General features: G+C 39.7%; 1 protein-coding gene across 1 annotated transcript; it reads right to left on the bottom strand.

The window, feature by feature from the left end:
• Positions 1-9,055: 9,055 nt before the first annotated feature.
• C10H12orf42 (chromosome 10 C12orf42 homolog) lies at positions 9,056-13,107 on the bottom strand. The gene is made up of 2 exons (XM_030855431.2): positions 12,901-13,107; positions 9,056-9,504 (listed from the first exon to the last, which is right to left on the bottom strand). Exons 1-2 carry the CDS (start codon positions 13,031-13,033, stop codon positions 9,056-9,058), a joined length of 582 nt encoding a protein of 193 aa, XP_030711291.2. The 5' UTR covers positions 13,034-13,107.
• Positions 13,108-13,947: the final 840 nt, after the last annotated feature.

The following is a 13,947-nucleotide window of genomic DNA, read 5'->3' as shown; positions in this document are numbered from 1 at the left end:
GCTGTGTTAAGGTTCTCTTTCCATATCCATTTAGATACGGAACAGTTAGTGCTTGGAAGCCCCCAGTTTTAGTTCCTGAAGTAAGAGAAGTCCTCTAATTTGTCAAATAAAAACTTACCCACCTTTGTACCAAGGCAGAAAAATCTGTGCGGATCTAATTTACCATGACTAAAGATGAAGAAGCAAAATGAATCCGTTTAGGATCTCTGGTGTGTATTTTTAGTTTATGCTAAATCTTTTCTAATATTACCAATTCTTTAAGTTCTGGAAGTCAGAGAGCATTCCAATGAAACATTTAGGAATCTTTCTGAGAAGCAAAAGTTAAATCTTACATGCATTTTGACCAGCCTTCCACGTTTAGGAATTTCTATTATAAAAATAATCAAAAGAGTACAAATAAGAACATGTAAAATATATTCATCATATTCATTACAAAAATACTTGTTAATAGTGAAATTTGCAAGTCACTAAAATGTCCCAAAATAATGGATTGGCGAATTGCATGATGATGCTGCAATGAAATTCTCTGTAGGTAATGAAGATCACTATTTATTGATATTACAAAGATGTCCACAGTTCAGTGTGATGGGGGGAAAATCAGCTTATAGAACAATGTATGCAGTACGAGCTCACTTTTGCACAAAGTGCAAAGATGTAATATGCTAAGAAAAAAGTATTTAAAGGATATGCTCCAAAATGTAAACAACGGTTGTCTGTGGGTTTATTAGGCCATAGACAATTTCTACTTTTTCCACAATAGACAATTCACGTCAAGGTTTTAGCATAATATCTGAATACATAAGGTCCATATGTATTAGGTATTATTCATATTAGGGTTTTAGCTTTATCAGCCATTGCCTCTGATGTGTTTTGCCCCCTTCTAAGTAATTTCCTTTTCTTTTAACAATCATGAGAAAACTATACAAGAAGTGATTTCCATTTTGAGGGAACAAAAGGCTGGGGGGAAGGTTAACGAGAGGTTCCTGCACCAATGCCTGCCATCCCATCTGGGTTAGCGACATGCGTGTAAAGGGCTAAAAAGAGAGGCGGAGGGAAAGTGAGAAGGAAGGCTTCCCCCACACTAAATGAAAGGCAAACAATATGCATATCAGCATCCCAAGATATACCACTCTACTGGGAAAACCCAAGACAAAAGAATTATCGGACACAACAGTTCAAAGCATATTGCACCTGTCAAAACGTCTGTCATCTTCTATAGAAATTCCACATTCTAAGAGAGAAAAGGGAAACTTTCGCAAAGTCACTCAGGAACAACAGCTGACTTTGTCTCCTTCCTCTGGCCAACTCCTCCATCTGAAAGCCATTTAGCTCCATGCTAAAGCTTGCCTGGAAGGACCAGACAATAGGAAGGTCTCTTTCATTGTCAAGGACAGTTACACTTTGAAGATGACGCTCAAAAGAGGTTAAAATGGGTCAACAAGCAATTGTTGGGCCTAAGCAAGGACATGTGAAGAGGACATTGTTAAAGTCACAAATAAAAAAAATCTCGATCTCAAAGAATTTAACTTTAATCTAGAGGAGGTGTGGGAAGGAAGGAAGGAACAGGCAATACCAATTTCATCCCAAAGAAGAATTGAGAGGGGAGGAGATCTACCCCAAGAGGATTAATTAATAGACAGTTTGGGGATGATCTCTGCCATCCCAAACACGCACCCACACTGTGTATGAGAAAGATAAGTGTAATTTAAGGCAAAGTGAGAAAAACGTGACTTTTCTAAAAATGATGTAAATGCAAGTGGTATTAATTCTATGCCGGCTATTATATTTGTTAAGTTTTATTTTCTGGATGTGCTTCGGGAACTATGTGTGGCATCTAGTCAGATGATAGGTAAGTGGCTGGCTGGGTGGGTATATTTAAACAGTAGTTATTTCTTTTGTGCAATTTCTTAGATATCTTTAAAAGGAAAGTCTCAAAATCCCTCTGAGAAAAGCTGATCTAGAGAGAAGCAACAAGGCAAATCTGTGTCAGCCCACCTAGATGCCTAGGTTTACAGTCTGGGTCTGCCTTGTTCAGGCCACGTGACTCTGGACAAGCACCTTAACCTCACTCCTGTCGGTCACCACCTGTGTAAAAGGGGATAACAACAACAGGCCAGCAGGAGTATCGGGAGGATTAAAGGAGAGACTGCATCCAGGAGAAATGAAAATGCATGTCTACATGAAAACTTGTACATGCAAGATTATCACGGCATTATTCATGAGAGCCAAATAGTGGAAATAGTGGATAAACAAAATCTGGTCTAGCCACACAATGGAATATTATTCTGCCATAAAAAGGAATAAAATACTGACATGCTACAACATGGATGAATCTTGAAAAACTATGTTAAGGGGAGGAATCCAGTCACAAAAGACCACATATTATATAATTCCATTCATATTAAATACTCAGAATAGGGAAATCCATGGCGACAGAAAGTAAATTAGTGATTGTTCGAATGGGCTGAGGGGTGGAGAAGAAGGGGAGGATAGAAAGGTGATAGATAGCTAAAGGGTATAGAGTTTCTATTTGAGTGGGTGAAATGTAAACGTTACTGTGATGATGGCTGTACATACCTGTGAATATGCTAAAAACCAGTATATTGTATACTTTAAATGGATGACTTGTACAGTATGTAAATTATATCTCAATAAAGTTGCTAAAAATAAATAAAACAAACCAATCAAGAATGATGGACAAATCTTTGTGGCAAAAAATAAAACAAAATACTATTTTTAAAGGATGGTGGAGAGATACTACAACAAAGCAATCAGAACAGTGCTTGGCACAGAGCAAGTACTCAATAAACACTGAGTATCAGTAATTATTTTTGAGAGTAAGTATAAATCATTGTGAAGAGTTTTGGGAAAGCTTTGGAAAAGAGTACTGTTACGTAGTGTGACTAATGGTAAGACTGAAATTTCCATTTTAATCTTAAAATATTCATCTTTAAAGATTTTTCGAAATTCGACCTTATTCCCTGAACTCTAAAGACAATCTATTCCTCAGTAGTCTATTCAAAAGGTAAATTTCAAAACACAATGCAGCTTTTTCTCTTCCTTAGAGAGTTTGATATTTAAGTACATTAAATTATTTATGATTGTCAGATCTTCTTTAAGCTTTAGAAACTGACTAGCTACAGAATCAAACAGCAGAAAAGTAAGAACGTTCATTCATTCTGAAATACACTTACAATTGAAATCATTCTTTAAAAAAAAATCTTTGGACTATTTTCCAAAGGCCACACATATTATGCCTAGATAAAAAAAAAAATAGCTGTTGTCAATTTTCAAAATCTCTAACAATTCAAAAAGATAAAAATGGTAGATTCACTCCTATGCCCCACAAGAACCCAACTCTTCTCTCCTTCCATGTGTCAACATATGTGTCTATTTATAGATCTACAGGTATGTTTTACTTCATAAATTATCCATGCCTTTGGCCTTGCTCAAAGATGAATTTACTAAGAAACTAATGAAATTTAAGCTTCAGGGCTCCTATTTGCAAAGACCCTTCCAAGGCCCTCTACCTATGTTCATAATTTTGTATTCTTTTTCTTAAAGAGGCCCCCTCAAAATATATAAGCTCAGGCTCCACAAAGTTTGATCTGTCCCTGGTTGCTACTTCCTGCACTACCCATTACTTTGTCCTTTCAAATCCTACCTCTCCAAAGTCAAGTTTAAATCCTACTATGGGAGGCCTTCTATGATTACTCCAACCCAAACTGACTTCTTTCTCTAAGTTTTTGCTGCACTTATTCACTAGACAACTTCAAAATCCTTTTGCCAAAACTCTCCAGGTCAACTAAGTTTTGGAACTTAATTTTTTTTTGTATATTATTGTGCACAAGCTATATATTATGTCATGGTGCATAAATCATATATTACATAACACTGTCCCATCAGGATCCCAAGTAACACCCCATAGTCAATTATATTAACACATCTTCATCAAAATACATAAATATTCACACTGAGTTAAATAAAGGCTATAAATAGCCTCACTTGAGTTTGGGTGATACTAACACCAAATGAGTTAGAAAAGAACTTTCAGTTTTCAGAGATTTTGGATTTTGGAATTATGGCTAAAGGATTATAGACTTGAACGTTATTGTGTTATTATTTCATGTCTCATCAGTTAGGTTTTACTTGACCAAAACGGCTCTTCACCATTATATCCCCAGTGCAAGGGGTCTGGCATATAAGTGGGTGTTTAACACATTTGATAGAATGAATGAATCAATGAAAGAACTAAGTTTTATACTAGGTTGAGCTGGTCAAGGGGAAGGATTGTGTCCTTTTCAGTTGACATTCACAATGCATGCTGGTGCCCATAGTGTCTGGCACATGGTGAATACTCAACGCATGCTGGTTGAGTTGAATCACACTTCCCAAATCTCCCACAATGACTAGCTAGGATATTGATCCCAATATCACTGACTTACAAAATCAGATTGATTCCCGTAGTGGAGGGAAAACACCAGTTGCAGGATACGGAGGGAGTAGTAAGAGAAGGAGCCTAGACATGGCAAAAATTTGTTGTGGGAAGAGTATTGATGCAGGTGAAAAGACCTTGGACTGTGCAATAGGGAGGCCACACACCTTAAGAATTCTGGAGCATTTTTCCTAAGGAAAAGTAGACTCCTGAAAACAACTTCTTTCCTGGGTCTCTACATGACAGAATCCTCAACATCACAATGGTATTTACAACATTGCTTTATGCCTCCCCACCCCCGCTGCCTTGTCTGGGTAGTTTCAGACTTTTATAGATAGTCGGGATAAAAGATTACATGTGATAGTAGACACTGCCCACTGTCATTCTATACTCTACGCTGAACTCTTCTAAACTGGAGGTTCTAAATGGAATATTTTGTTGAGCTGTCAACTGTCTACATTGTTTTTAATAGAGAATGACTGTGAGCTTGTGTGCTGGGGGCAATCACTGAACAAATTGCTTTGTCTCTCTGTGTTTGTTTCCTTGTCAGTAAATGGGATACTGCTGTACTACGTGCCTCATAATGCCGGGATGAAGGTGAAGAATACGATATATAAAACTGCTCAGAGAGACATGATCACCTGGTTACCAGAAATAATATTCACTGTCAGTGTAAGGCAGCTGGATCTATAAGACTGAAATTAGCCCTGCATAACTGATGGTAATATTTATGCTAATTGTTGTTGATATTAACATCAAAATAATTATTTGCATTTGCATAGTGATCTTGCTTTTCAAATGCTTTGATTTGATAGCAGACTTGTTCCCCAAGTATCCTTTGCAGTAAACAAAACACGTTATCCCAATTTAACAGTGAAGAAACTACAGCCAAAGGATGGAGTGACACTAAGTTCAGGTCACGTTTACAGGAACAAATTCTTGGCTCTTCAGACCCAGGTCAGCCCCAGCACCTTAGCTCTTCATTAGCTCCCCCTCTACAGCCTTCCATCCCTTCCGCAAGGCTGAGGTGGGTCAGCTCCAATAACCTTGGAAAGTGCTGCCGTCTTTAGTAAAACCTCAAAACCACCTTCCCTTTCTTGAGTTTCTGAGACTTCATTCACAGCGAGGATGCTGCTTCAAACAAAAAGAACGATGTGATGATCATCTCTGACCCCACTCTGCTCTTCAAAGTGTTCGAACATATCATATGTCATCAACTCCCAGCTATCACCTCCTACTCTCCACTTTGTTATAAGGAGGAGATGGATATAAGTAGAGTTTCTATATTGACCTCACTTAGGCACCAATAGCATGGAATAAAAACTGATTTATATATGATATCTGTATTAGGTGGAATACACACATTCACATGTACATATATTAGCTCTAATGATACAGAACGTAATAACACAGCTTTATACACAAACAATATTGTATAATATATAACAATATAGTTTGTAACTTATGTATATATAATTATAAGCTTCGATATATACACGTGTATATAAAATTGTTAAAAATAAAGCGTTCTCATCTGTGAAGTAGCGATAATGATATCAGTAACTACTTCATGAAGCTGTTATGAGGACTAAATGAATTAATATATTCTAAATGCTTAGAACAGTCCCTAACATAAAATACATACTCAGTAAATGTTATCTGCCATAATTATTAGTTATTTTACAGAGTTCCTCACTTGTAAACATTATTCACTAGAGACTCTCCTAAATATTTCCTTTCTTCAATGTACTAATTTTTTAAATTTATCACTAACTATTTTCCAGTGCCACTTTCAGAAAAACATTTTTTTCCCTAAAATGACACATTATCTTCCTTAGAAAACTGTTGTAGTATGTGGTAATAAATGTCCCTTAAGTCAAACCACATATCCCTGAAGAAATAAAAGCAAACTGTAATTGAGAACCTTAGCAACAATTATTTTATACCATAAGACCTCGTTCTAGTCCTCAAGCACACACACATATTATTTATTTCCTAAAATTGATGTGTACCCAATTATAACTGCTTAAATCAGCACTGTTTTCAGAAATAATGACATTGGGAAAGATTTAACTATGTTTATCTTGGTGCATTTGTGTCTAAGTTCTAGTGTCATTCAGAAAGACTTGGACACCTGTAGCCCATAACTATGACAGTCAAAGCCGAAAAATCTCTTCATCCATCACTATCTAAGCTCTGGTCATGGTTAGACCAACTAAACTCCCAACCACGTGCACCCAAAATGAGGAAAATTAAGATAGCTCATTACATTCCTCCAAGGAAGAATGGGCTCCTGGAGGTATTTATGAAGGGCTGCTTTCTTTAGCTCTGATTCTTACTTCACTTTTTTGAAAAGAAATCCTTACCTTGAACCCTACCAGTTTACATGGAATCTAGTATATTAAGAATAGCGTTTTGAGCAATGTTTTCTCAACTGTGTTCCACAGGACACTAGCGCTGCAAGGTATTGATAGGCGTTATATTTTTAAAATACATATATGTGTACACACACACATACACACACACACGTCGGTGTTCCCTGAGCACATAAAACTGGGATACACTGGGTTAAACAGTTTATCAGATTTTTGCCATGGAATTTTGGGGGATCCTTAATATATTACCATGACTTTCTAAGTGGGAGCATCGTGGCCACATCTCCCAGACATACTCATCTATAGCTTCTCCATCTCACAAAGCATCTTTCTAATTCTAGTGTTCCATTGGGAAATTGCTTTAGAATATCATGTATCACATATTTTATATCTTTTGCTTGTATCCCTTTTCTCAAATCTGAGCAGAATTGCTTCTTCTGTACTGTATTTTTTTAGTAAATTCACTATTTTGTATTTCCACAGGTGAGGAAATCCATTTACTATATATCAAAAACATTTTCTATTCCTGCATTTGACCATTATAAAATTTTGGTTGTTTTATAATCACTTAAAGCAATGCTCTCTTGACCTTAAAAAAAAAATCAATTGTGCTAACTCATAATTAACATATCCCAGAATCAAAATTTTACACAAAACCCACGAGTGTGCCCACCCACTTCTCCCTAACCAAATGACATGAAGTTGAACTTACGGTTGTCGCAAGAACTCTGGTGAGCAGATGCCATTATATCCTCAGGAAACCACAGCAACCACCATTGATAACCCGTACATTCTTTTACCTAAAATCAGGCTAATAAAAATAAAAAAGCGTATTTATTATAAAATCATATTAATCTGGAACAAGAAAAGCGCTAGTTTGGGGATACATTTTTTTTTCTTTTTTTTTTTTTGCGGTATGCGGGCCTCTAACTGTTGTGGCCTCTCCCATTGCAGAGCACAGGCTCCAGACGCGCAGGCTCAGCGGCCATGGCTCACGGGCCCAACCGCTCCGGGGCATGTGGGATCTTCCCGGACCAGGGCACGAACCCGTGTCCCCTGCATCGGCAGGCGGACTCTCAACCACTGCGCCACCAGGGAAGTCCTGGGGATACATTTTTTAAGTGCATTACTCCTAGGGAATAATATTCAAAAACCATCAAATCGTCCTCAAAGGATTAAAAAGACTTCTAAATGTTAAGCAACTATCAGGTGTAACATTTCATTTCGATTGAAACTTTGAAACTTACATTTGGACTTTAGACAGGAGGACATCTTAAATATAGACATACTACATACAGTATACACATAGTAGTATATAGGCATTTTATATATATATATATATATATAAATCTCAAACTGAAGGGGAAAGTGCAGTAGGATTTTACGTGTATCAAATTCTGTGAATCCAAGTCTGTGGGAAAATTGCAAGAAACTTGAGTGCAAAACTGCACATGAATGACTTGGTCACATTGATTTGTGTTTCTCTCTGAATGGTGAAAAAAATAACACATTAAAAAGAAAAAAAAAACTAAACCCATAAAATCATTTGATAAATCAGTCTCTGCATTGCCTCACAGCGAAAAGCTGCCACGTTTAACTGACGTTAGCCAAAATCAAAACTACTGCCTAAAACCACCAGTTTGATAAAACATTCCCTAAGCATCTCTTTTGCATTAAACTTAGTTCCATGTGTTTCAGAGCCTCCAGAGAGGATCCAGCTTCAGGTTTCTGACATAAAAACCTTAATATAGCCTGTAGAAAATTCCCCTAGGCACATTGGAGTAATCAAATTTCATGTTAACTATTAAATTACAGACATTCAATTATGTTTTCAAAACCTCTGTTTAGAGACTCAGAAGGCCCTTAGAAAACATCCTTAAACTAAAGCCCAAGTTGGCAGGTGAAACCGTTTACCTGCGAGAGCAAAACAAAGCGGGGTCCTGGCCATCCCTGACGGCGGCACATTGCGAAGTGGCACGCGATGTACCCCATCCCCATTGTGAGGCACAAATTCTTTGTGACACTGGGAGACACTGCAGAACAAAAATACTATTAGAAATCCTTCAAAAGGAACATTTTTGGCTGCGATGGAGACTTTCGACATTATTTATTAGGTTCAAAACTGCTTCTGTGAAGCCTAACAATGGTTCTGTGGAAACCAGTACATCTGAGGCCCTTTCTGTTGTTCAGGGCAGGCATTGATTGGAAGACGGGCAGCGCTCACGGAACAATTCCCTCGCAGTGGTCAGTGTAAGTGAGCATTCACCCCCGGCCTAGGAGGGGCCTGTGAACAAACCGTATGGAAACGCGGGGGTAGGCGGGAGGGCGGAGAGGAGCAAACCTTGATTAACCTCTTGGAGGCGAGATGGGTGGGAGCACGGGCAAGCACAGGAAGGGGCGCTCCTGCTAGACTGCCGGGGAGAGAGGCGTCTGCCCCGGGCCCCCTTTTCCCGGGAGGATGAAGATGCCTGGGGAGCATCTCTGGTGCCATGGCAACTGTGCCCCTTCCCACTGAATTCCCGGGTGCGCCCAGGAGCCAGCTTTGGGAATCTGGGTTTGCCGGTGCGCCTACTGCGGGTGTCATCCTCTCTTCCAGCTCAAGCTCTGACAAACTCCAGGAGACCCTGGACGAGGCAAAGGGGGTCTGGCTTCTCCCGTTGAGGCCGACGGCAGTGTATGGCCTCAGAGTAAGACCTGGAAGGCAAAGAAAAGCCAGGGTGGTGCTCAAGTGTGTGGAATTTACCTGCCCCGCTGGGGCTTAAAAAAAAAAAAAAAAAAAAATCTCCTGATAACTGGATGTTTGAGAAATCGATGTTTGTAACGTGCTGAGAAAAAATTTTAAATCCCTTGACATTACCCTCATGTGCTTCCCATATTTCTTTAAGAAAATAAAATGCTATCGATTCTTTTCCTATTGTTTGAAAGCACCTCTTCCCCCCAAAATAACTTTTACAGAATCCTCATAAAACGTTTTTTTTTTGCGGTACGCTGGCCTCTCATCATTGTGGCCTCTCCCGTTGCAGAGCACAGGCTTCGGACGTGCAGGCTCAGCGGCCATGGCTCACGGGCCCAGCCGCTCCGCGGCAGGTGGGATTTTCCCGGACCGGGACATGAACCCGTGTCCCCTGCATCGGCAGGCAGACTCTCAACCACTGCGCCACCAGGGAAGCCCAATCCCCATAAAACTTAATTTCAAGACAAACAGTTCAAAACTTCTAAAGAGAGGGAAACAGAAGAATGGGTGACTAAAATAAATCCTCAAATTGGAAATCTGGGGAAAATCTGTGAATGGAAATTACTCAGATCTGGAAAAACAAACAGATCCGCGGCGCATTTAGACACACTGCTGACAGTTTAAAACTCCCGGAGGCAACTATTTCATGAGTTTTATTAGAAACGTCAAACTAGGTGAAAATGAAAACAATCAGTGGGCAATCCAGTGGTTAAGACTCTGTGCTTCCACTGCAGGGGGCACGGGTTTGATCCCTGGTCAAGGAATTAAGATCCTGCATGCCCCGCGCCCTGTGCCCCCCCCCCCAAATCGTTTTTAGGTAAGAAATCCTGCCCACTGACCTATGCAAAATTAAAGTGTAATTCTTCAGTAGTGTATTAAGATAACTTAGATGATTTAAATCACTTTCTGTAAACTTTTAAAGGGCTTTGAATAGCATGCAGATGTCTGAAATATTTGGAGCCACCCAGGGGATCATTGGCAAACTCAAAAAATATGAAGAAGATTTCAAATGCACATTGCCTTCCTAACAGTGGGTGTCAAATGGTATAACACTAAGTATTTCAGTTTAGTTCATCACACACTGTTCTATGTTTGGTATGTACTGGGCAGCTCCCACTACACACTTAACATAACCAAGTCAAACTGTGAAACATTTTTAGTGAGGCTGATTTCTCCAACGTGAGAATTATTTCCTGGAAATAAAGGTAGAATGGCATTTCAATATGGCCAGGTAAGTAAAAGCTTTCAGAGAGCCAAACACATTGCTTTGTGAAAACTAGATGCTTAATAACTATTTGGTGATTTGAATTTACAGCCCTGGCATATGACCCATTCATTGCAAGACGATTCCACCTAAGATCATAGATGTGACTCTGGAATTTAGAGAAACAGAATACAACCTAGACAGAATATGCTGTCCTCTGTCTTGGGACAAAGAATAGGAATTCCTTCCCTGAACGTAATTCAATAATGATGCATTTTGTAACAAACTGTCTTAGAGGAACAGTTTGGTGTAAGGGAATATACAGGCTTTGGGGGCAGACCATCATAGATTTATATCCCAGCATATCACCTGGCCTAAGTCTCTTTGTCCTTACCTGAAACATGAGGATTGTATTACCTACTTCACAGGGTTGCTAGTGGGATTAAATCTGTCCATTCGTTTTCTTCATTCATTAATATTTGAGTGCCTGTTATGTGTCTGGCAGTATTCTAGACACTGGGAATACAGAAAGGAATAAAGCTGCAATATCCCTGCACTTATGGAGCATGCATTAGAGTTGGGAAGAGAGGGAGTGGAAGAGAAAGCAGGCTGACAGATAAGCAAACGAAGAAATGTGTAAGTGTCAGCTGGTAGTAAATCTTAAGGAGGAAAATAAAGTGAGAAAGGTTAGGAAAGCCCACCCACGTAGGTGACATTTCAGTAAAGACCTGAAGGAAGCGTAAAAGCAAACTAAGCAAGTATCTGAGGGAAGAACATGATAAAATGTAAAGCATCTCGTACATAGTAAGTGCTCAGTACCTATGAGCTATTATTGTCATATCTGGAATCTTAATAGAGGAATGCTCTGACCTGGAGTCAGAATGGAGGCTCGAATCCTGGCTCCGTCCCTAAAATTACAGAATCTCTGTGGGCCACCAAATCGTCATCTAAACCACGGGAAGATAACAGTTCTTGCCTCAGAAGGTAGCCGTATGGACCACAGTTGAAGATGTATGATCAGATTTTAGCACATTGCCTTATACATAAGACTCAAAATGTGTCAACCTGCCAGCATCCTCAACGTGCCATCATCAAGCCCATCCTCCCAGAGAAGAAGAATCTCTGACTCAGCATCCTTGGTAGAAAGTCTCCCAGCCTCAACTTTACCATTTACAGCCCAGGCAGGACATTATCCTCTAGTTCAAAGAAGGTTCTCCTTTGGACTGTGTCGAAATTTCTCTTTCTTCTATTGGTCGATTCCAACAAACTGTATAAATATGTGCAACAAAATCTACCCAAAAAGTTACCTAAAAAAAACAAAAGCTGCATGAAATCAGTCTAATCCTTCTCCTTCTACATGACACTTCCTAGAATATTTGGAGGTATGCATTGTCTCCTGACACTTCCTCTCCTGCAGTCAGAATATCAGCACCATAAACGCCACCATCACAACCGCCATTTAGTCGGCCCTGCTGTGTTCGGGGAATTTTATATCAACAACATCTCTTCAAGGTAGTAACTGTCAGTTTACAGAAAATACTGGGCTCAGAGAACATTTATGGGACTTGATCATGGCGACAGAACTCAATGAAACAGTAGAAAGCAGAAATTTGAGCCCAAGTATTTCTGGTTCTGGGCTCGGGTTTCCCTGATGTCAAAGCTCATTCCTTCTGGTCCATCTTCTTACCTTTAAACCGTTCCTCCTGTTACACAGTTTTGAGATACTTCATTTTTATACACATTATTCTGTGCTATGAATTCACACCTTCCTTATTTGTAAAATGGGGATAATAACATTATCTGCCTAAGAGGGTTATATGAGGATTTCATAAAATAAAGTGCTCAGCACAGTATCTGAGAGCATCATATATGGGGGTTGGGATGCTGATGATAATACTTGTCATTATTATCAGGTGCAATACCTGAATCATTAAACTCTTATCATCAGCTCACACCTGTGCTCTCCTCCAATACAATACAAAGCAACAAGTAGACTTCCATTGAAGACTGACAACTACAGTTCTTATAGAATGTTCTAGAATAGGACTTACTGTTGAGTCAAATAATTCTGCTGTTTCTATTGAAGTTAAAAACAAAATGTGGCCAATTGAAAAGAGGAAGAAAGAGTTAGGAACCACAAAGTGATACTCACCAGATGGGACAGAATCTCCCTTGGAATTACAAGGGGGCTGGTTCTGAAATCTCACGTGCCTGTTGATATGTGTGCCTGTGGCCTCCAGGTGCATAGGATTTACTGAGTGGACCTGAATAGGCATTTTTGTCATTCACTATTCCAGAACTGAACTGCCCCAGGCCTGCCTGGGTGATCCTCTCGCTCCCATATTCATTTCTTGTCTGACCGTGAAGATCAATGGGGTCTCTTCCCATTCACTGGATGGTGTTGGAGAGGGACTTGCTTCTCCGTGGCTTTTTTTGTTGAAAGAAGCTATACTTAGAGCAGGAGGCCTGGGTATGCTGTACTGGAGAGCACAGAGCAGTCTTCTATATGCCACTGGAGTCTGAATCCTTGCTGGAAATACTGTAAAAGGTAAACACATTATTTTGAAGGAAGGCACTTAAATATCACCTACGAAATTAATGGCAGGAAGGATAAAATCAGGCAACGGATGGATTTTTTTGTTTGTTTCATGTTTCTATCCTGAGCGAACAAAATGACAGAGAAGCCAAGGACCCAGGTGCCCAAGTAGGAGAAGAAGAGGAGGGAAAAGGTGTGGAAGGGGAGGGAAAAGGCTGGAAATGCTTTTGTTGAGTTCAAGCTATATTGCAGGCACCGTGTGAGGACCCAGAATGTTGGTCATTTAGTCCTCATGGGAACCTCATCTAACAAATAGAATTATTATCTCCATCTTTTCAGGTCAGAAAGCTAGTTTGAAGCTTATGGGTTGAGTTGTGTCCCCCAAGAAGATATGTTGAAGTCCTAACCTTCTGTAGCTGTGAATGTGACCTTATTTGGTAATAGGGTCTTCGTAACTGCAGTCAAGTCAGGATGAGGTTGTTAGGGTAAGGCCTTAGTCCAATATGACTAGTGTCCTTATAAGAAGAAAAACCTGACACAGACACACAGGAAGAAGCCATGTGATGACAGAGGCAGAGGGTGGAGTGATGTATCTACAAACCAAGGTACCTCACGGACTGCAGCACCCACCAGAAGCTAAGAAAAAGGCATGAACTCTCCCTC

The sequence above is a fragment of the Globicephala melas genome, chromosome 10, assembly GCF_963455315.2.
Source record: "Globicephala melas chromosome 10, mGloMel1.2, whole genome shotgun sequence".
NCBI classification, from domain to species: domain Eukaryota; kingdom Metazoa; phylum Chordata; class Mammalia; order Artiodactyla; family Delphinidae; genus Globicephala; species Globicephala melas.
The sequence above is the reverse complement of the archived record's forward strand: the minus strand, read 5'-3'. Positions and strand labels throughout refer to the sequence as shown.

Excerpts from the sequence above, each read along its gene's own strand:
- C10H12orf42 (XM_030855431.2), bottom strand. The coding sequence starts at position 13,033 with ATGACAAAAATGCCTATTCAGGTCCACTCAGTAAATCCTATGCACCTG. Across the intron at positions 9,505-12,900 it reads GGGAGATTCTGTCCCATCTG|GTCTTACTCTGAGGCCATAC; the intron begins GTGAGTATCACT and ends TTTGCCTTCCAG.